The sequence below is a fragment of the Bradysia coprophila genome, unplaced genomic scaffold, assembly GCF_014529535.1.
Source record: "Bradysia coprophila strain Holo2 unplaced genomic scaffold, BU_Bcop_v1 contig_145, whole genome shotgun sequence".
Taxonomy (NCBI): domain Eukaryota; kingdom Metazoa; phylum Arthropoda; class Insecta; order Diptera; family Sciaridae; genus Bradysia; species Bradysia coprophila.
This window is the reverse complement of record NW_023503416.1, coordinates 89,833-108,936: the sequence shown is the minus strand read 5'-3', so window position 1 is coordinate 108,936 and position 19,104 is coordinate 89,833. Positions and strand designations below refer to the sequence as shown.

The window sequence follows — 19,104 nt, the reverse complement described above, 5'->3', positions numbered from 1 at the left end:
TAGTTCAAATTATGAACTGATGAACAACGTAGATGACCTTCATGATTTAGTTGCTCAACAAGTCTTACCACGGCAGAGTAAACTTTACTCTGCCGTGGTTTTACAATAAAATTGAAATTGCCAAAATACATTGAGGCTCAACAGCCTCAACAGTCAACATTCAACATAATAATAAAAAATAAATAAACAAAGTCATTCACTTTGTTTCGTCCGACTCTATCTTTTGTCATTAGTATCTTTATATCAGCATTTCAACCGACCAAAATCGGGTGACTGGATGGCTCAGTGATTGCGCGCGGCGATGTTAAACGTAGCGAACAAAGTATAATGAAAAAATACAGTCACCTTTTTGTTGGGTTCGAATCCAGCGGTTGACAATTTTTTTTTTTTTAGTTAAACGTCGAAGATGCGTCATATGTTTACAATATGCGTCAACGTATACGGAATATACAACACACACAATGTGTATTTCTTTGACCTTGTCGGACTATGAAATCGTTGCCAAATATTGAGATTTTAAATAAAGCGCCTATTATGATGCATTCCAATACACTTTTTCCTCACATACTAAGTAACTCTATGTTTATTATACAGCTAAATGAAAGCTTACGTGTCGGGCATTAAATGTGGGCGTAAGGTGTCGTAAATAAATTCAATCGTTCAAAAAAAAAAAAAAACATCCGATGTTGGGTTTGAACCCCGACCACCCAGATGCTAAGGAAGCGCTCTAACCACTGAGCCACTGAATCAGTTATTTTCGCTTGGCTTTGTTTTGTTCTGTATCAGAGTTCTATTTGGTTCTATTGTTCCATTGTTCTTTATGTTGACATTTTAACTGTTCATAACCGGGTGACTGGATGGCTGAGTTGTAACACACTCTGACGTGAAAACGTACCGAACAAAGCACAATGAAAAAATACAGTCACCTTTTTGTTGGGTTCGAGTCCAGCGGTTGTCATTTTTTTTTTTTTTTGATAAGTGGTTATTGCAGAACTATTAACTATTCTCATTGAATTATTTTGCTGTATTACATGTGTTTACGAGGCTTGTTCGAAAATTTGGCTTTAATCAGAAAGATTATCCCTTGATATATTAACGCAAAATGAGATGAGACAAAATCTACGTCCAATGCAATCTTACAGAATGTAGATCATTGTTTCGAGCACTGCGAATTTTTTTTAACGGAGTGTATCACATAAGTGGCAAGGTAAACTTTTCATTTTCTTTTTCCTCTGACATTTGAAACAAAGTCTTGAAGGTTATGAAATTTCTTTCATTTGTTTTTCTGTAGTTTTATCGGTGTAAAAGTATCCCAAAAACCTGATCGCAAAATGGGTTTTATGATAGGACGTGCACCCATTCGACGGACTATAAAGTATCTTAGCGCCGGCAGGCTAGCACTTAAAGATAATGTGAAAATTTTTGCGGTAAACTACAATACTTTCGGAGGTGATCATCATGCTGGTGCTAGAGATTATGTGTTCTGGAAAATACCGCAAGTTCAATACAGAAATCCTAACGTTCAAGTGGTGACATTGAAGAACATGACCCCATCTCCATTCATCCGATGCTACTTTGGTAAATTGATAAACGATCTAACTCGATCATACAATTTGCATGAGCACTCTTAGTGATTACTAACAGGAAACTTCTTTTGATTAGCGAACGGTGAAGATATTCTCATTGACATAGACAGCAAAACGAAAGAGGAAATTGAAAATCATTTGATCGCAGTTGTGGGGAAATCTGAGTATGTGATTTAATTGTCGAGATCTGAAATTGTTCTAAAAAAGTGTCTAACTTTACAGTGACTTACTATCCGCTGAGGCAAAACTAGCCGAAAAGAAAGATAATCCAGCGAACATCGGTGTGGGCTGCGATCGACATTGCATCTGTGAGCTGCCCGGTCAAGTTCCTTGTCCTGGAACCGTTCCATTGCCGAAACATATGCGCAGAAAGTATACCAATAAGGAGATTTAGTCATAAGACGTGTTTGTTAGATGTACAATGGTCACTGAAACCGAATAAATGGGAAGTGAAATTTGGAGGATGAGATTTTTGTTATTTGGAGCAATGAAGTGGGCAGGAAATAGGATGCGCTGGACAAGTTTGGCAGGGCACTGTTGACATTGAAAGACTGGTGTAAATATTTCGGCAAGCTAAAGACAAAGGCAAACGTATGCATAACACATAGACTTACTGACTCGGGGTCAGTATAGTTTGTTACAATTACGGGCTCACAAACAAATAACAATCCAGCAACGGGTAAGGATGATAAATTCAATTATTTTTATTAGTACTCTGAATGATTCTCTTCTCTCAACTAAATCAAACAATGAAATTAAAATGAACACTCAACGCCGCCAATCATTCGCACCGGTCTACTTCTTCTTCTCATCCGTTCCCTTGTCGGACTTTTCTTCTTTCTTCGATTCATCCTTTTTCGTGTCATCCTTCTTTCCGTCTTTGATCTCCTTATTGTCCTTGTCCTTCTTATCCTTAACCTCTTCCTTCTTTCCCTCTTCGGCGCTGTTCGTCAATTTGTTGTTGATCAAATTGTGCAATGCAACTATCGAACGCACCATCGATGCCAAATAAACAACCAACATTTGATCGTTCGTTTTCACGTACAGTGTGTCTGTGAAGCTTTCCGTTGTAATATCGGGCAAGAGATTCAAAATGTCTTGCAATTGATAGACGATTTGATGGTTGAGAGGAAGTTGACCATTTCCTACCTGCAAGTGGAAAGCGAAGAAATTTCGTTTACAGATTCGACTTTCATCGCAATAAGAAAACGTTCGGACTCACTTTGATTAAATAGTTTTTGATATCACGGATCTGCGCGTTGATACCCTTCAATCCTAGTAATTGGTTTGTGATCTTCTGCGATAAACTGCCTACGGTTGTATCTTTGATGTCTCTCAACAAATGCTCAACGCCGACTTCTTCGGCTTCCTCAGCACCAATTTCGCTCGGCACATGTTCAAAAGTCTTTGACGTCGGTGTGCCGTCTTCGTGCACCTCTTCCACAGAGATATACGCTTCAGTTGGTAGACCGAGATCTTTTGGCTTGGCGTCGATGATCACCAAAATCGAATTCGGGCAATATCGTCGAATCAGCTCGTTGATAGCAATATCGTTTTGATGAAGTTTCGGCCCGGTGTGATACCATCCGACAACTCGTTCGCGTGCATTCACTTTTTTGAACATACCGTACATGCTATCCAAATAGTCGTGGTCCAAGAACCAAACCGATTTGTCCTTGTCATCCTCGTCGAAAGGAACTGTGTTGTGATGATGAAGTGAATAATGCGGGAATTGACTAACTCATTCAAAATGTTCGACAAAAATGAAAACTTACCCGCAAAACTATTCGACACATCTAGCACTCCCTTCTGTCGCCAGCAACCAAGAAGAACTCCAACCACACGCTTTTGATTGCCGATTTTGCCCATTCGGTTGAAGTGATCAACAACACTCAGCAAAACCAATGGGTGAACGATAACCTTGTTCACAGTAACCTCGTTCATAGGCATGTTGGTAGATTTATTTTGGCCAAATTTAGTTGCTCAAATAATTACACAGTTTTCGAAGCACAAAGCGGCTATATATTTGCTATATCGGCTGTATGGAAATATGTTTCTCTTATTCGATATCGAAATGACAGGACACAATTTGAATGTTTCGTTTTTCTGAGGTTGGCTGCAAAAGAGTATGCAATTTTTTCGTTGAATGGGTTGAATGATTGTACCGATTGAACCGTTGGAATTGTGAAACGGTACAGGTAAAAGGCGGAGTTATTTAAATTTCAAAGTAGTTTTTTTGTATTCAAACTTCGTTCTAAAAAGTTGTTGTCTGGGCGCTGATTCTCGTGAATTTAAGAATTCGTAACTTTGACAGTTGTCACCTTAAGTGTGATCCATACGATTTGTTACTTGTCAGGTGACAACTGTCAAGTTACGAATTCTTAAATTCACGAGAATCGAGAACGGGTGTAGATACTCCAGCCGTTCTTAATTTTAAGAATTAGTATCTTGACAGTTCTTATTGGATTTTATACACGCAACTGTCAAGTTACAAATTCTTAAAGTGACGAAAAATCTACGCTCTGGTATAAATTTTAGTCCTCATTATCAGAGAGCAATGAACAATGAAGTAAAAGAATTTGTAACAGAAACTAGTACAAACTATTGGATGAAAAACAGTACCCGCAAGCGGTCACATACGTCTCTGATATACTTCCTTATATAACAGTAATGAACTCACCCATTCACTCAATTAAGATCGAGGCTTTAAAAGGGTCCTCCTTAAGACTTTACCCTTTAATGGAAACCGCTGAGTTTTGGACCGCTCGTTCTTTTCTTCGTCTTCATACCAGAAATGGTTTTAAGCATTAAAATCGAGAGATGTGCTTTATATTCCTCCATAAAGAAGCCAATAACGTGTATTCATCACGAACCAATGTTCAATTTATTTTATTCAAATTATAAATTTCATACAAATTGGACATTAAAAAGAATCCAAAAAACGGTCTCTGCCAATTACATTTCCGTAATTTCAAGACATTTCCATATTCTTCTTGTAAGTAATTTCTCGTTGCGATATTGGTACAAAATAAATAATGTAAAAGCCAATCGAAGCTATCTATGCCAGGTAAAAGAATACTTAGGCGGTACTCCATCAAAAGAAAGAGTAAAAATTGTCTAACGCGATCTTTAACTAAATGTTCGAGGTTCGATGATGAAAAAAAAAGAGAAGAAAAGAAAAGACAAACCACTCAGAGCTGGCGTTCACATTAAAAAGTTTCCGAAACCAAACGTTTGTTTGATGCTATTGATGTAATAACCTCTCCAATTTTTCAGCGTTGCGTCTTTCTCACTCTCCGGGACACCAGATTGAGTAATTTTAACTTCAGTGTGATCACCCTGAATTCGAAAGACGTTTTCGTAGTGTTAGATGAAGTGGAATCGTGCAGAAAGAATAAAATTTTACCTTTTCGTCGAATTCTATGACCACATTCGAAAAATGTCCGGAAGGCCATTGACTATACCGCCAAGACTGCACAATTTTTTTGTTCGGTATAAGTTCTTCGAATTTCCCGGTGATGTTACCGCCGAACAGTTCGAAACTGAAAGTTTTTATTTTAGCTTTAATCAAATCTTTACAAATAATGAAAAAGAGGCAAACGTTACGACTGCTCACGATTCTTTCGATTTTTGTTTTGCATTTTTTATGACATAGCTAATTTACCTATTGAAACGATAGGCTCAATAAGCTTTAAGGAACGATGAGTTTTGAATCATTTCATTGGCACCTGTCATTCCAACCAATATAAACAATTTTCAAGTTTGTTCATGACCTTTTAGAAAACGTCTGGTCATTCGTTATCAAAAACGACATTAAAACGAGCTGTGAGTGTGCATTGTGCATTTACATGACAATTTGTAATTTTAATTAACGAAGTAAAAGATTTTTCATTGAACACTGAGCAGTTGGGAGCAAACGGGCGTAACGTTTCGAGATTAAATTTTTTTTTAAACGTACGTTTCAACCGCTGAGATAAGTTGTTAGTCAATGTTCTAAAAAAATTGCTATTTTGTCACAGAATTTACTGCTTCGAGATCAGTAAAAATTAAGAAGCCAAAAAACTTCCAATTTCCTGAGGTCAGTTCAAAAGTCATTGAAAGTTGACAAAAAATTTAGTACTGAAACAGCTCAAGGTTCCGGGATTTGACCCTGAAAATCAGGTTAAACTCAAAATAAATGCAAATGTTCACTGCAACTGCACATCAGATAAAAGGCAGAAGGTTTTATGATTCAAATGATGGAAGACTGACACTTTCTCAGTGTCCTGATCCTTACAAGTTGGACCCATTTTGCTTAAGAGTCACTTTGCGAAAACGTCGAACGTTTGAAATCCACGGGGTCTCCGAATATAGCTTCCTGGTATGGATGGAAAATTTGTAGAAGATTTTTATGTAACTACAGTACAGACTTATCGCGGTTGGATCATATCGTTTTGATACGGATGAGCTAGAGTGACTCAAGTTTCACGGGGGGTGTCATTTTTGAGTTTTTTTTTTTTTTCAAAAAAAAGTGATGCTGTTGCCTGCGCGACCACTTAATCTTAGCGAATTATATAGGGGTCTAATCTAGGTGATGACATCACATACCATTACTTTGCAGGTATTCGCATTGCGCCGTCCTCCGGACTTCTTCAAAAATCGTCAATTTTTCGAAGTAAAAGTGGTGCTGGAGCCACGCAGCAGAACATTTTCGAACATAATTTCACATTTATCCGATAAGTTGTGAGGCGAATATTGCCTAAATACACTTTTGCCCCATCCAGTGTAGTGAATTTTTCTCAGTGTTTGAACAAAAAAATTCTTCTACAAATTACTCAGTCTGGAGAAAGCTTTCGAACGAGATGTAACTCATAAAGATGGGAGACCCCTTGGCTCCAAATTTCATATAAGCTGATCTTAAATACTTTTATCAAGCTGACTCGAATCGACCAGGTGAAATTTATCAGCAGTAAGTCTCAAAAATCTTGGTTTACGAGATGGAAGGAGATCAAATTTGTTAGTGAAGGAAAAGTGAAGGAAATTCTCAATCTCAAGCTATTCGATATCCCAACGAAGTATTATTGAATGCACTCAAAAGGACGAGCATTGCTTGATTCACGAAGGTCCTCCCAAACTAGTGGAAACCATGACAATTTCATGCAATTCATTCAAACAAGAGTAAAAAAGTTGACTTACATTCCCCCCTTTTTCGCTTCCAATTTGCACGGTCCGCGCGTAAACGCACAAACCATTTCTTGTTTCGTCCATGCATCGTAAATTTCATTCGATCGGCATTGGAAATTTTCAGACACGGCGATTGTAGTAACTGCTATTTTGCATCCCAAAGATTTATTGTCGGTGGAGACGATGGGTTGCATATTGATTTTCTTATTGAATGCATTGCTCATGTTAGCCACACCATCCGATTTCAATGTATTATTCTAATTGGAAAATTAGCACATCATTTACACCAGCAAACACGGTGAATATATTAAACTCATGCACGGTCATACCTGATTGATTATGTCATCCTTTTTGGGTAAGATAAGTCCTTTGGAGAATTCCTCTCTTAGTTCTTTCAGATAAATACCAAGTTGTTTCCGAATGTGGTCACGGCCAACGTTGTACATAAATTGCTTTAATTTATGAGACTCGTCGGTCGATTCGTTCATGGTTATGTCTATTTGGACATCGTCCAGATCATTTTCTTCGGACAAATTCGGTATGATGATCTTTCCCTCGCATGGCTTTTCTTGACCCGGTAGATAGCCATTCCATTTCAACGAAACGTTCCATTCGTAGAAGAAAATTAGCTTTCCTTTTCGATTGTTTGCGGTAGCCTCACCATCAACCTTTTCTATTTCGGTAATTTTACATTCGATGTTGTTATCTTTGATTTCGAAATCGGTGAGCAGTTTTCGTATTCGATCCTGAGTGTGACGGTAAAAGTGATTCAGCTTTATGTGATCGAAATAACATTTTATTATCAAATAAAGCTACCTTCGACCAGGGTGTTGCGTTCTTTTCTGTCCAATGCCAGTTGTTCACATTCGTTGCATCGGGTCGCTCTTCCACAATCCATCTCGGATCACCTTCGCCCCATTTAGCCATTTTTTTTGTCTATATGTTTTTGTAGGTTTGCACACCAAACGGAAAAAATGAATTCAATCACAGAAAATGATGGGAACAGCCACAAATTTCGATAAACACACTTTTGGAATGACCGATTCTACAGAAATTTGTTGGATGTTCGACTGAATGATTGTTGTTATACGTTCTCGGTAAATTCTTTCTCGACTTTTCTACTTGATTCGATTTTACTTAATGAAGGCAGCGGTACAGTAAAAAAATCCGAATGGCAATATTGGCATATGGTGTGTTCTATACCGAAAGATGACAGTTGCTTTGCGTAATAGATTCAATGACATCTGTTGGTCAGAAGAAAGAAGTTTTTTGGTGGCCTTTCTTGAGCAATTTCTTTGTTACCAATTTTTTCTAATTCATTAAATCTGTGCAATCTGGAGTTTTAATTCCAAATTTAATTTAAATTTAAGACGAACAGCTTTCAGCTCTTCATGCAACAATTTTTTTTTAAATCCACCAGCAATGTTAGTTTTGTACCGCTGCTTCTGCTGAACCGATTGTCCCGATTGTCTGACATTTGTATAACCGCATCAGAATTTTATTCGGCCGTGGTTGATTATTATTATTTTCTCTGTGGAGATTCGCGAATTTCTGTCTGCACTTTTGCTGCTAATCCATCAACGAAAATGATTCGAATTCCGTTTGGTAAACGTCATGCTGAAATAGCGACCCGCTGGTACGTTTTTATTACACAAAGTTTATTGCATTCATTGTGTGATTTGACGTCTTTATTTTATCATTACATAATTGTGTCGTCCCTGCGATCTATGATTCCCTTAGTTTCCGTATTCAAAAAAAAAAAAAAAATGGCAGAGCTAGCTGTGGAGAGACATCATCAGATGTTTATTTATTTTGTGCAAATGAATGACAATTGACTGTCTCGTCCATCACTAACCAGTGAACTCTGTTGGTCCAAGTAATATGATGAACAACTAAAGGTCATCCTAATTTCTTACGTTTTGTACTGACAAACATTGGTCACTTGTACCACAGTGTACTCACCACTTCTCTAAAATATGCGATTTCAAAATTCTGAACCGAACTCGAGATATCGACCGGTCACAATCACAGACTTGCACAAGTAGACAACGGCGATAGTTGTCTCTATTTTTGCGAAATTCACAGAATTGGCTGTTTGGGAAGGCACAAATAACGTCCATTTGATTCAACAAACTTTTTTTTTAAATTAAATTTCAGGATTCCCTCACTAGCAACCTTCGGTGGGGCAGCAAGCTTGGGTCTATTTTACTTCACCGATTGGAAGGTTGTGTGCAGATACATCCCATTTTACGGTGGAAAATACAACAAAGAAGAATAAGCATGGGAAATGATGGAAAATTCTAGTTAAATTTACTGTAAAAAACTAAGAAAAAATAAAATAAAATTTCGAGAGAAAAAATGTGTTGGAATGGTAGCTTGAATAACCTGTAATTTAGTTGTCGATCGACGGCTGAGGCACTTCTACTGCTGTCGTACAATAGACTTCATGGATGTATTACTTTCCATAAATATCGACCGTCAAGACAATTCTTAAATCCAGTGGAAGGATCCTATTTTCAGACCTTTCGTGGATTGTCGTGCTAACTGAAATTTCGCTTACTTTTGTCATAACAGACGTCCTTCTTTATTCAGAAATTCTAAAAGTCTAACAATTTCACTTTTCTTCTTTTAATAACCGATCCTCGAAAACCTTCTCCCGCAATTGACGTTCCTCTTCCTCTTTCTTTTCCTTCACCGCTGCCAATTCTTGCGGATGCATACGTTTCCGATGCGAATAATAATTTCCGCTAGAAGCAAATGTCCGACCGCAGAATTCGCAGAAAAATTTCCGGATGCCTGTGTGCTGCACCAGATGATTAAGAAGCGTATTTCTGAGTTTGAACGTTTTGCCGCAATACTGATGAGTGGGAATAAGGGAAAATTTTAATGAAACATTCGCTTAGGGTTTAGCGGTCTGAAAGGTTCCTACCTGACAACTGAACGGTTTTATATCGGAATGCTGTACTTTGATGTGATTCCTTAGACACTGTCGATTTAGAGCCGAATAGTCGCAAAGTTCACAGCTAAATCGTACCATTGAGTGTTGAACCATGTGCTGGAAAGAAGAAATCGAATCATAAATACAGTCGAAGTAATTGACAGAATGGTTGTACATACCTTCCGCAAGCAGAGTTTGTTCTTCAACCATTTTCCACACGTTTCACTGCAAAGTAATAGAATTTAAATTATACCGTCCGGAGGAGCAGTCACTGATCCTAATTCAATATTCACCATTGCACTTGATGTATTTTCGGTTGATGTGTGGTCAAATGATATGTTAAATTGCTGCGGCACGAAAACTGTTTAGCACAAATGTGGCAAATGTAATCGGCAGCATGGTTTATGTGCGCCACATTGATATGAGAAGATAGACGACCTGGCGAACTGAAGCTCTTGCCACATTCATCACAGATGTGGGCTGCTGTAAATCACCGAGAAAAGAGAACAAAAGTTTACGAAAAGAAGAAGGATCGAAGTGCTTAAATCAAAACCTCTTTCATTCTCAGGCTGATGAGATATTGCATGTGCCACCAGTGCAGAAGAGTAGCTAAATTTACGTGGACAGACTGGACACTAGAAAAAACAAATGGAAATTGAAATTTGCAAAGAAAATTACACCGTTCATGTGAATTACGGCTAATGGTCGCTCTTTCTCCGGAAGATGGTTTTGAATGTGATACTGAAGTATTTTCGGGCAGGTCATTAACTTTTCGCATGTTGGACATTTGAACGCATCGGGCTGTAAATGTCTGGCCATATGCATAGCTGAAAGGAATATACCAAAAGATGATGAGAAATTCGGTTGCGTGCTGATTGAAATCAATTTACCCATTGCACGAGGTTTAATCAGCCGTAAGCCACAGCATATAACGTATCCCTTGATGGAATGGACCTCATTATAATGCGTACATAATGTCGATATTCTGGAATAAGTTGGTCTGTTTCTGAAATGAAATAGAAGATCTGTGTGAGTCCGAAACCATTGTGCCACTGGGGCAAAATGATGGAATGTAACGATCATTCACATACTTATGCTGGTTGTCGGTACACATGTCACACTCAAGCCGATAAAATCTCGACAGCAAGTCCAACAGTTTTTTGCCTCTGAAGATCAATTTCGAATTTTCGATCACAACTTTCGGGAAACCGGCAAATTTTTCATGGTCAAGAAATAGATCACATTCACTAGGCTCATTGCATTTTTCATCATCGCTTTCGTTCAGATCGACCGTACCATCTGAATCGCATCCGTAGGCATCATTATTTTCGTCGATTATGTCGTCCCTGGGTTCACTGTCGACAGCTTCTAGTTTCTCTTTCTTTTCAGCCGTCTTTACTTTTCGTTTGACTTTCTTTGTTGGCCTCGGATTTGATAGTCGCTTAGACTTTCGGATCGCTGGATTTTCGGCGACTTCAACATTTATCTGTGGAACTTCCTCGCTGACTTCACTTATCACTACCGATTCATTCTCTTCGGTTACGATTTCGGTGATCTTATCATCAGTTCCTTGTACATCATTGATGATTGTCATGCCCAAATCAGCAATAGATGTCGTTTCGTTAACTACCGGAAGGAACTGATTTAAATCAATCGTAGCCGTGTGACTTTGGCCGGTTGTTGTCTGAAGGGTCACCACATATTCGTGCAGTTGAACTATACGACATTTCTCATTGGAAATGATAATAGAATTTGTGTTGGAGAATTGTAATATTTCCTGATTTGCTAATACTTCGCATGAGAATGTATGGAATTCTTCCAAACGATTGATGCATTTTGAACAGATGCATTTGCTGTGCGTATCTTCTGGTTTTATCTGAAAGTGTAATGAACCGAATGTTAGAACCCTAGAAATGTAAAAGTTTGAAAAAGAAGATTTCATATGTGCCGTAGCAGTAAGGGAGACCCGCCTGAAGTAGTTGCAAAATGAGTTGCAAAATTCGTAAAAGGAAAATGTTTTCAGCAACAACTTTTGCAACTACTTCAACTACTACGCCTGAAGTAGCTGCAAAAGTAGTTGCAAAATTTGTAAAAGGGAGACCAACTGAAGTGAGAATAAAACAGCTAGCAAAAAATTTACAATTTTCAAGACTTCTTACATGGATTTTCGCTAGTTGTTGAGAGAAATAAAAACCGTAACGAATGGCAACGGAGAAATAATTCTTGATACACTTTCTTTCCAAATACCTTTAATTCAGTACAATAATCTAGCCAAATTTAGGTATATTACATGGTCACACATCTGGCAGAGATATAACGTCCACCCAAAGATGGATTTCCATTAAGGCCTATGTTGATGAAAGTTCCACTGCAAGTGGAGGTGGAGTACATTGTACAGAGGGTGCTTGGAGCCACAGGCATTGCTGAGTAAACCGGAAATTGTAGATTCGTTGTACACAAACCGGCAACAGTTACTCGTGTGATACAATTGCCGGAAAAATTGGCATTTGGGCAAATACGTATATTGGCTGAGCTATTCCCCAGTGAAAGTATAACAACCAAAAGAACCGTTGTGATGTTTCGATTCATCTATAAAACACAAATGCATGTGACGGTGAGACTAATTTTGCTGATGAATATTAGACTCAGTGGTAGTTATACCTTCCCCAGATTAGATGAAATTTTTCGATCTATTGAGAAATTATTTCCAACAAAGATATATTGAACTTTTTGAGTCAACAGCTCAGCTTAGATTATAACTTTTATAAATTGCGTTTCGTCAATTAAATACCTTAGACTCCCTGGTATAAAATTAACTGATATCTTCAAATTGCATAATATATCAGTAACCTTAGTATCAATCACAATTTTGATAGGGTGATGAATTAAAAAAATAAGCAAACGCAGTCTGAATGATGTTGCCAAAGTAGAAATAGGAGGTAGCGAATACAACGATTGACAATACATTTCATCTTGGCACCTAACTTCTTTCTTGGTTCTAATATTTTGAGCACAATCGGGAACTTTCGAGCACAATCGGGAACTTTCGAGCCAGAAATCCGATTTTTCATGTGTCGGGCCGAAAACGGAGGTTTTGCAGAATTTTTTCTCGGGTTTTCGGCCCCTTACATGAAAAGTTGTATACGCATCTGTTGTGGACGGAATTATTTTAGGCACTTTCGCTAGTCGCCCTCATTAGCCCTCGTTAGCTAAATAACTATTAGCGAAATGGATCTAGAACGCCTTATCTAACAACCCCAATTTTTTCAACTTAACACCAGGTGTCTGGTTGATATTGTTTGGTCTATACTCAAGGAAGCCGGAACTGGTGTCAAGTTGACGAGATATTAATTCATTAGATTCTGCAGTTCTGTGTTCACCTTTGGTATAAACAGATTTTTCCCGGCTCAAAAAACAGATCTACTACTTTCGCATTGAGAGATTTTATAATGATCCTGTAGATGTAAGAATCGAATTGAAATTTTGATAGGATGCGATATTTGAATTAAGATTCATTTGGAGACTTCGTTGACTTCACGTTTGTATTTAACATTAGGACTGAGAAATGGTTTCATAGCAATTATAATCCGTCCAATGATTCAACACGAATTGGAACACCTTATTCAAAAATACCCTTTCATTTGCAAAAAATCACCTGCAAGACTACGTAAGCGAAACAATTAGTTCTATGTGAAATAGAGGCTGGCGTTGATAAAATTATGTTGTAATTATGACGTCATTTTGAGCCGCTGACTTGTATGAAAACAACCGTGGCCGATCACTTTTTTTCCTGTTCCAGCGGTTCTAGCACGTCTAGCACTTTCATGCCGCGTTGAATGGAAAAATTTGATCGACGCACATCTCTATCTATGTGAAAGAGAATCTTAATGACTATTAATAGTTCCACGAAAGAAACCGACGACCGAATGTGACGATCCACTATATGATCCGATGGGTTAAGGTATCAGCTGCACCGAGCTATATAGCTTATGTCTATGATGTTTGCTATAATACGTTAATTCTGATTTGACAATCGATGGTCTGAAAACAATACTCATATCATAGATATCAAGTCTGGAAATTACTTCAGGTTCGGATAGGCTGGTAGGTAATTGTTCGTTTTACATTTTATTTAAACGAGCCAATGTATTAGCTGACGAGGGTTTCGGAATTTAAAATACATGCCGGAATTCTGGATTATATTCTGTAATTGTGTTAAAGTATGAGCTAACGACATTCGCTTCACAAATTAAATTTTAAAGATCCATTTTGCGCACCCAACAAAACCGGACTAATTGTTCTACATCTCCATATTATGACATTTATATACATACAGAAATCTTCGGGCATGCGTTATCGTGTAAGAAGGTTATATATACATACAAGCAGCATATATTCTATGTATTCTCGCACATGAACCATCATTTCTCTTTACTTTAATTTTGCCGCGGCAGTGTGTTGACTCGAGTGAGATTAGTGTGTACGAAAGTAAAAGAAGAAATTTTCTGCCCAAAAGGAGATTGTCGGTGAATAAAAAAAATCGCACACTGCATTCAGCTGCGAATCCGTCATTGTTGTCTTGTACAAACTTTACCGGAATTTTAAACTAATTTTTATCGAGTAGATAAACATCAAATTTTTGGTATAGAACAGCAAAACTGTGTAATTAATTCAAATTTGATATTGTTTTAAGGTTAGACACTGACCTTAATTTGACATTGATTTTGAGCAAAAGATTACAGTAACAGAAATGTAAGTGAATTTGAACATTTATTTTATGAGTAAGTTCAATAAAAATGTCGAAGATTATGCAATGTAAGACAACGCACAGTCCTCGGTACAGTTACTTTATACTTGGGTTATGTAAAGAAGAAAAAATAATTATTTGTTGATGTCGCCAAGTGATAAAATGTTTCAATGAATTTAATAATCAACCTTGATTTCCTGCTGTTTATAAACAATTCCTGCAGATACTACTATATGTGTTGTAACATACCTATTTATAAGTGCACTCGTATGTCAACAAAACAACAATAACAAAACGTAAATAGGATTACCTAATTATATGAATCAAAATATAAACACGAGCACATAATAGCAAAGCAACATGCATCCGATGAAATTTGGTGAAGAGTCAAGGAATGCAGAGGCGTAAAACTGTATTCGAGCCACGTAAACAAAATGATGTGAATGAATGACGATTCGCCAATGAGATGTTGGCTGAACTGAACAAGTTCGAATGTAAAAAAAAACCGGCATTCAAGGAGTAGTAATTCGACTTATGTTGTGCTCATTACAAAGTCAAATTTCAAATTATTTGGTCTGGATAAAATATCGTCAAAGGATCGATATGCTTTCGATTCCATAAACAATTTTCCGATTACGAACTAATCTGCCGGTCAATTTTTTAGAAAAAACTTATAACAACAACCGACCATGTGCGGGACACATTTTCTTGTTTTCTGTAAACGAACCTAAAATTAAATACTACGTGGGTGGGGCAATACAATGAAACTAAACCACCGTTGTGCCTGCCACGCTCAGTCTGACTAATTCAGAAAACCTTACTTACAGTGTGCCTTATATCACATTTTAGATGAACCGACGATTCTCACGGGCAGAGTCCAAAAGTGATCTGTTGGAATTTTTGGACCGAGGACATTCAGCAAACCGAGAAAACCGATGGACATTCGAAGTGGCGTGGGAAGCAGCAAATAAAGTTGGTGGAATTTACACTGTAATACGATCGAAGGCGTTTGTTTCAACAGAAGAACTAGGAGAATTTTACTGTTTATTCGGTGGGTTGAAATGGTATTCTATTTGTCATCTAGAAACGTTCTCACAAATATAGTTAATAGGACCATACAAAGAGCTTAGCGTCAGAACAGAAGTTGAAGAATGCGAATTTCCTCATGATAATCCGCTACAAGGAGCTGTTAACGCACTTCGATCGCAAGGATATAAAGTAAGATCAACGGATCAGAGACTGAAATCAGTGCTAAGCGAATTATTTGTTGCATAGATTCACACTGGAAGATGGTTGGTCGATGGTAACCCTCAAATAATTCTCTTTGACATTGGATCGGCAGCTTGGAAATTAGATCAATTCAAAAAAGATTTGTGGGACTCCTGCAATATTGGTAACACTTCTGGCTAGAAATGTTCCGTCGGAACGTATAGTTTAATTTAATGTTTACCAACAGGTGTTCCACATCTGGACATTGAAACCAACGATGCAATCATCCTTGGTTATATGATCAGTGATTTTCTGATAGAATTTAAACGGTGCCTAGGTCAATACACTGAAGAGAATGGCTATGGACCTCCCAGGATCGTTGCACAATTCCATGAATGGCAGGCTGGAGTCGCTCTTATCGTCCTCCGAACACGGCAAATTGACATAGCAACTGTTTTCACCACGCATGCCACACTACTCGGTCGATATCTATGTGCCGGAAATACTGACTTTTACAACAATTTGGACAAGTTTTCTGTAGACGAAGAAGCGGGTAAAAGGCAAATTTACCATCGATACTGCTTGGAACGGGCAGCTACTCATTTATGTCATGTATTCACCACGGTGAGCGAAATCACCGGATACGAAGCGGAGCACTTGCTCAAAAGGAAACCGGATATTATAACACCCAATGGGTTGAATGTGAAGAAGTTTTCGGCCATTCATGAGTTTCAAAATCTACATGCGGTTGCAAAAGAGAAAATCCACGAGTTTACGCGAGGACATTTTTATGGTCATTTCGATTTCGACTTAGACAAAACGTTGTATTTGTTCATTGCTGGCAGATACGAATTTGGTAACAAGGGTGCGGATGTGTTCATTGAATCGTTGGCTAGACTAAATCATCACCTTAAGGTCAGTGCTTTGCGATTACGGATTTTATTGTCGCCACATCTCAGACGTATTTTGCATATCAAATTTTTGCAAATTCTCTTTTTCAGTCTCAATTGCCGGATGTGACTGTAGTCGCCTTTCTAATTTTCCCAACCAAAACAAATAATTTCAATGTGGAATCTCTTCGAGGCCATGCTGTAACCAAGCAGCTTCGTGACACAATCAGTAATGTGCAACAAGAAATCGGTAGACGCATGTTCGACACCTGCTTGAAGTGAGCAATGATATGCAAACAAACCAACAAGTGAACGAACTGAAATGAATTTTTCTCCTTCTACAGTGGAAGACTACCTTCCTCATCGGAACTGCTGACAAAAGAAGATGTCGTAAAGGTGAAACGATGCCTATATGCCCTACAGAGAGATGGACTTCCACCCATAACTACTCACAACGTTGTAGACGATTGGAACGATCCCGTGTTGTCATCAATCCGTAGATGCAAATTGTTCAACACCATACACGATCGTGTCAAAGTAGTTTTCCATCCCGAATTCTTGTCGTCAACGAATCCACTTTTCGGTCTGGACTATGAAGAGTTCGTGAGAGGTTGTCACTTGGGCGTGTTTCCATCTTACTACGAGCCGTGGGGCTACACTCCAGCCGAATGCACTGTTATGGGAATTCCTAGTGTAACGACAAATTTGTCAGGATTTGGATGCTTTATGGAGCAGCAAATTGACGATCCGAAATCGTACGGGATTTATATTGTTGATCGGCGGTACATTGGTTTGGACGACAGTATAAATCAATTGTCAAATTTTATGTTTGACTTTGCGAAAATGTCGCGCCGCCAACGAATCATTCAACGTAATCGCACGGAACGATTAAGTGATTTATTGGACTGGAGGAATTTAGGCATCGTAAGTGCTTTCTTGGGTGGTACACGGATTGATTAATCTGTTATGCTAAATCTATTTTCCCTTTACAATTCCTTAGTATTATCGCGACGCTCGCATTAAGGCTCTGCAGGCGGTCTATCCAGACTATGTCGATGAGAATGGAGATTATCTTTTGCAACGGAACAGCTTGAAATATCCGAGACCATTATCGGCCCCGCCAAGTCCACGCAATTCTCGTAAGCAATTCTGATTGAATGCATTTTGTATTGAAATTATCATTTGCACTGTTAACAGGGCACACGACACCAGCTGCGTCGATACACGGTTCAGATAGTGAGGAGGACTCAATTGATGAAGAATTGGAGCGTCAAGAACTTGGACTGAATGATAATCACTGAGGGAAAATGTCTATTTTGTTATAATTTTATTAGTGAAAATTGTTCCACATTTGTGTGTGCCATATGATTGAACGATATTTTTATTTCATTGTAATTATTGTAATAATTTCGGCAAACTGTAACGCTCTTTTACGACAGTTGGGCCGATTTAATTTTCTTGGAGTAAATCAGTTTCATTTAAGAAATAAATTTTTAATCGCAAGACACTCGTGCGTTGTATTGCTCATGGATGTAAGAACAACAGATTTGAAAGATCTGAAGAGGACTGAACAATCCCCGGAACAAACAGCTAAGCAAATCGAGAGTCGGTCTATGAGTATGGGGTCTTTGATTTTCTATAAATAATCTGTAGAATGCGACACAATTGAGTTCAGTAACATGGATTGAAAGGAACCAGCAGGAATATCATTTAAAGAGAAATCCCTTCTGTTATTTGAGGGATACATTTTTCATTAGTTGATCAACTTTCTTTCTAATGTGATGAACGTGCAATTTTATTGAGTTGAGACAGTAGCTACAAGTTCTAACTAAAACAGTTTTAAGGAACATTAGCAAACTCTTACGGTGAACTTTTAGTACGCGGAAAATAGCTCAGATCAATAGCCGTCGAAAGATAAAATCAATCAATACAAATTGGAAAAGAAAATGTGTACGTGAGTGCGAATGCATCGTCAAGACCACCACCTGTGTATGGTTTGAACAGTTTGAAAAGCTACAGAATTTTGATTTAAAAAGCCATCAGTAAACGAAGCACGTCCTGTTACAACGAGATCAGTTTAATTGTTCAACTAATCTAGAGAAACACGTAAAAATATAACTAGCCAACAACAGAATGTTGAGCACCATTTCTGCACAATACACCGATAGAAATCGTTGTAATCAATCGTCCTAAACATTAACTAACCGGAAAAAGATGAAATCGACAGTCTACGTGAAATGGTAGTAAATTTTTAACTCACCTGTAGGCCCAAATATCTTTCGATTTTCTTGTCGAGATCACCTGGTTGAGCACTGTCATTCTCAAATATGTCCAAATATGAATCGCTATCATGCAAACACAATCGGCACACCATGATATTCGTCATATTTCCATCAATATCACATAAAACCAATTCTTTCTCACAAAATATGCCACTTTATTCGATTAAAATTAACTTTTAATTAATAACAAAAACACAGAGAATTTTCTCAAATAAAAAAGCGTCTTATTTTGACAGCTGCAGTTGTAGTAGAATGCAGTTTCATTGTTGTCAGCATTACGTTCATTGTA

General features: G+C 37.9%; 6 protein-coding genes across 7 annotated transcripts; 3 read left to right on the top strand and 3 right to left on the bottom strand.

Annotated features, from left to right (window-relative positions):
• The first annotated feature begins 1,244 nt into the window (after nucleotides 1–1,244).
• LOC119074205 (probable 28S ribosomal protein S25, mitochondrial) lies at nucleotides 1,245–2,045 on the top strand. The gene is made up of 3 exons (XM_037180201.1): nucleotides 1,245–1,578; nucleotides 1,663–1,750; nucleotides 1,809–2,045. Exons 1-3 carry the CDS (start codon nucleotides 1,332–1,334, stop codon nucleotides 1,978–1,980), a joined length of 507 nt encoding a protein of 168 aa, XP_037036096.1. The 5' UTR covers nucleotides 1,245–1,331; the 3' UTR covers nucleotides 1,981–2,045.
• Nucleotides 2,046–2,266: 221 nt separating this feature from the next.
• On the bottom strand, nucleotides 2,267–3,701 carry LOC119074203 (26S proteasome non-ATPase regulatory subunit 7). Its single transcript, XM_037180200.1, has 3 exons — nucleotides 3,362–3,701; nucleotides 2,809–3,284; nucleotides 2,267–2,735 (listed from the first exon to the last, which is right to left on the bottom strand). The coding sequence occupies exons 1-3, from the start codon at nucleotides 3,534–3,536 to the stop codon at nucleotides 2,382–2,384; spliced, it is 1,005 nt and encodes a 334-aa protein (XP_037036095.1). The 5' UTR covers nucleotides 3,537–3,701; the 3' UTR covers nucleotides 2,267–2,381.
• Nucleotides 3,702–4,443: 742 nt separating this feature from the next.
• On the bottom strand, nucleotides 4,444–7,943 carry LOC119074201 (activator of 90 kDa heat shock protein ATPase homolog 1). 2 transcript variants are annotated; one of them, XM_037180198.1, is made up of 6 exons: nucleotides 7,566–7,943; nucleotides 7,079–7,495; nucleotides 6,762–7,006; nucleotides 4,993–5,128; nucleotides 4,775–4,925; nucleotides 4,444–4,719 (listed from the first exon to the last, which is right to left on the bottom strand). In XM_037180198.1, the coding sequence occupies exons 1-5, from the start codon at nucleotides 7,674–7,676 to the stop codon at nucleotides 4,791–4,793; spliced, it is 1,044 nt and encodes a 347-aa protein (XP_037036093.1). In that variant the 5' UTR covers nucleotides 7,677–7,943; the 3' UTR covers nucleotides 4,444–4,719; nucleotides 4,775–4,790. The 2 variants fall into 2 exon arrangements, with proteins under 2 accessions (XP_037036093.1, XP_037036092.1); XM_037180197.1 differs by having other exon boundaries at nucleotides 4,444–4,925.
• Nucleotides 7,944–8,211: 268 nt separating this feature from the next.
• Nucleotides 8,212–9,108, top strand: LOC119074202 (cytochrome b-c1 complex subunit 10). Its single transcript, XM_037180199.1, has 2 exons — nucleotides 8,212–8,385; nucleotides 8,907–9,108. Exons 1-2 carry the CDS (start codon nucleotides 8,336–8,338, stop codon nucleotides 9,025–9,027), a joined length of 171 nt encoding a protein of 56 aa, XP_037036094.1. The 5' UTR covers nucleotides 8,212–8,335; the 3' UTR covers nucleotides 9,028–9,108.
• A 201-nt stretch (nucleotides 9,109–9,309) lies between these two features.
• LOC119074200 (zinc finger protein 729-like) lies at nucleotides 9,310–19,089 on the bottom strand. Its single transcript, XM_037180196.1, has 9 exons — nucleotides 18,794–19,089; nucleotides 10,779–11,563; nucleotides 10,578–10,693; nucleotides 10,384–10,514; nucleotides 10,241–10,322; nucleotides 9,981–10,170; nucleotides 9,867–9,912; nucleotides 9,679–9,804; nucleotides 9,310–9,606 (listed from the first exon to the last, which is right to left on the bottom strand). The coding sequence occupies exons 1-9, from the start codon at nucleotides 18,917–18,919 to the stop codon at nucleotides 9,364–9,366; spliced, it is 1,845 nt and encodes a 614-aa protein (XP_037036091.1). The 5' UTR covers nucleotides 18,920–19,089; the 3' UTR covers nucleotides 9,310–9,363.
• LOC119074199 (glycogen [starch] synthase) lies at nucleotides 14,079–18,040 on the top strand. The gene is made up of 9 exons (XM_037180195.1): nucleotides 14,079–14,439; nucleotides 15,284–15,485; nucleotides 15,546–15,652; nucleotides 15,710–15,827; nucleotides 15,891–16,558; nucleotides 16,645–16,811; nucleotides 16,878–17,457; nucleotides 17,534–17,672; nucleotides 17,731–18,040. Exons 2-9 carry the CDS (start codon nucleotides 15,284–15,286, stop codon nucleotides 17,832–17,834), a joined length of 2,085 nt encoding a protein of 694 aa, XP_037036090.1. The 5' UTR covers nucleotides 14,079–14,439; the 3' UTR covers nucleotides 17,835–18,040.
• Nucleotides 19,090–19,104: the final 15 nt, after the last annotated feature.

Bases quoted from the DNA above. Each gene is read 5' to 3' on its own strand.
- LOC119074200 (XM_037180196.1), bottom strand. From the start codon at position 18,919: ATGACGAATATCATGGTGTGCCGATTGTGTTTGCATGATAGCGATTCA. The intron at 10,694-10,778 runs GTATGTGAATGA...ATTTCATTTCAG, and splicing joins TGTACCGACAACCAGCATAA to AAACAGACCAACTTATTCCA. The intron at 10,323-10,383 runs GTAATTCACATG...TGTTTTTTCTAG, and splicing joins AGAAAGAGCGACCATTAGCC to TGTCCAGTCTGTCCACGTAA.
- LOC119074203 (XM_037180200.1), bottom strand. From the start codon at position 3,536: ATGCCTATGAACGAGGTTACTGTGAACAAGGTTATCGTTCACCCATTG. The intron at 3,285-3,361 runs GTAAGTTTTCAT...ATCACAACACAG, and splicing joins TGTGTCGAATAGTTTTGCGG to TTCCTTTCGACGAGGATGAC. The intron at 2,736-2,808 runs GTGAGTCCGAAC...TTCCACTTGCAG, and splicing joins TCAAAAACTATTTAATCAAA to GTAGGAAATGGTCAACTTCC.
- LOC119074202 (XM_037180199.1), top strand. From the start codon at position 8,336: ATGATTCGAATTCCGTTTGGTAAACGTCATGCTGAAATAGCGACCCGC. The intron at 8,386-8,906 runs GTACGTTTTTAT...ATTAAATTTCAG, and splicing joins GCTGAAATAGCGACCCGCTG to GATTCCCTCACTAGCAACCT.
- LOC119074199 (XM_037180195.1), top strand. From the start codon at position 15,284: ATGAACCGACGATTCTCACGGGCAGAGTCCAAAAGTGATCTGTTGGAA. The intron at 16,559-16,644 runs GTCAGTGCTTTG...TCTCTTTTTCAG, and splicing joins GACTAAATCATCACCTTAAG to TCTCAATTGCCGGATGTGAC. The intron at 17,458-17,533 runs GTAAGTGCTTTC...ACAATTCCTTAG, and splicing joins ACTGGAGGAATTTAGGCATC to TATTATCGCGACGCTCGCAT.
- LOC119074201 (XM_037180197.1), bottom strand. From the start codon at position 7,676: ATGGCTAAATGGGGCGAAGGTGATCCGAGATGGATTGTGGAAGAGCGA. The intron at 7,496-7,565 runs GTAGCTTTATTT...CGTCACACTCAG, and splicing joins ACGCAACACCCTGGTCGAAG to GATCGAATACGAAAACTGCT. The intron at 7,007-7,078 runs GTATGACCGTGC...TTTTCCAATTAG, and splicing joins AGGATGACATAATCAATCAG to AATAATACATTGAAATCGGA.
- LOC119074205 (XM_037180201.1), top strand. From the start codon at position 1,332: ATGGGTTTTATGATAGGACGTGCACCCATTCGACGGACTATAAAGTAT. The intron at 1,579-1,662 runs GTAAATTGATAA...TCTTTTGATTAG, and splicing joins ATTCATCCGATGCTACTTTG to CGAACGGTGAAGATATTCTC. The intron at 1,751-1,808 runs GTATGTGATTTA...CTAACTTTACAG, and splicing joins GCAGTTGTGGGGAAATCTGA to TGACTTACTATCCGCTGAGG.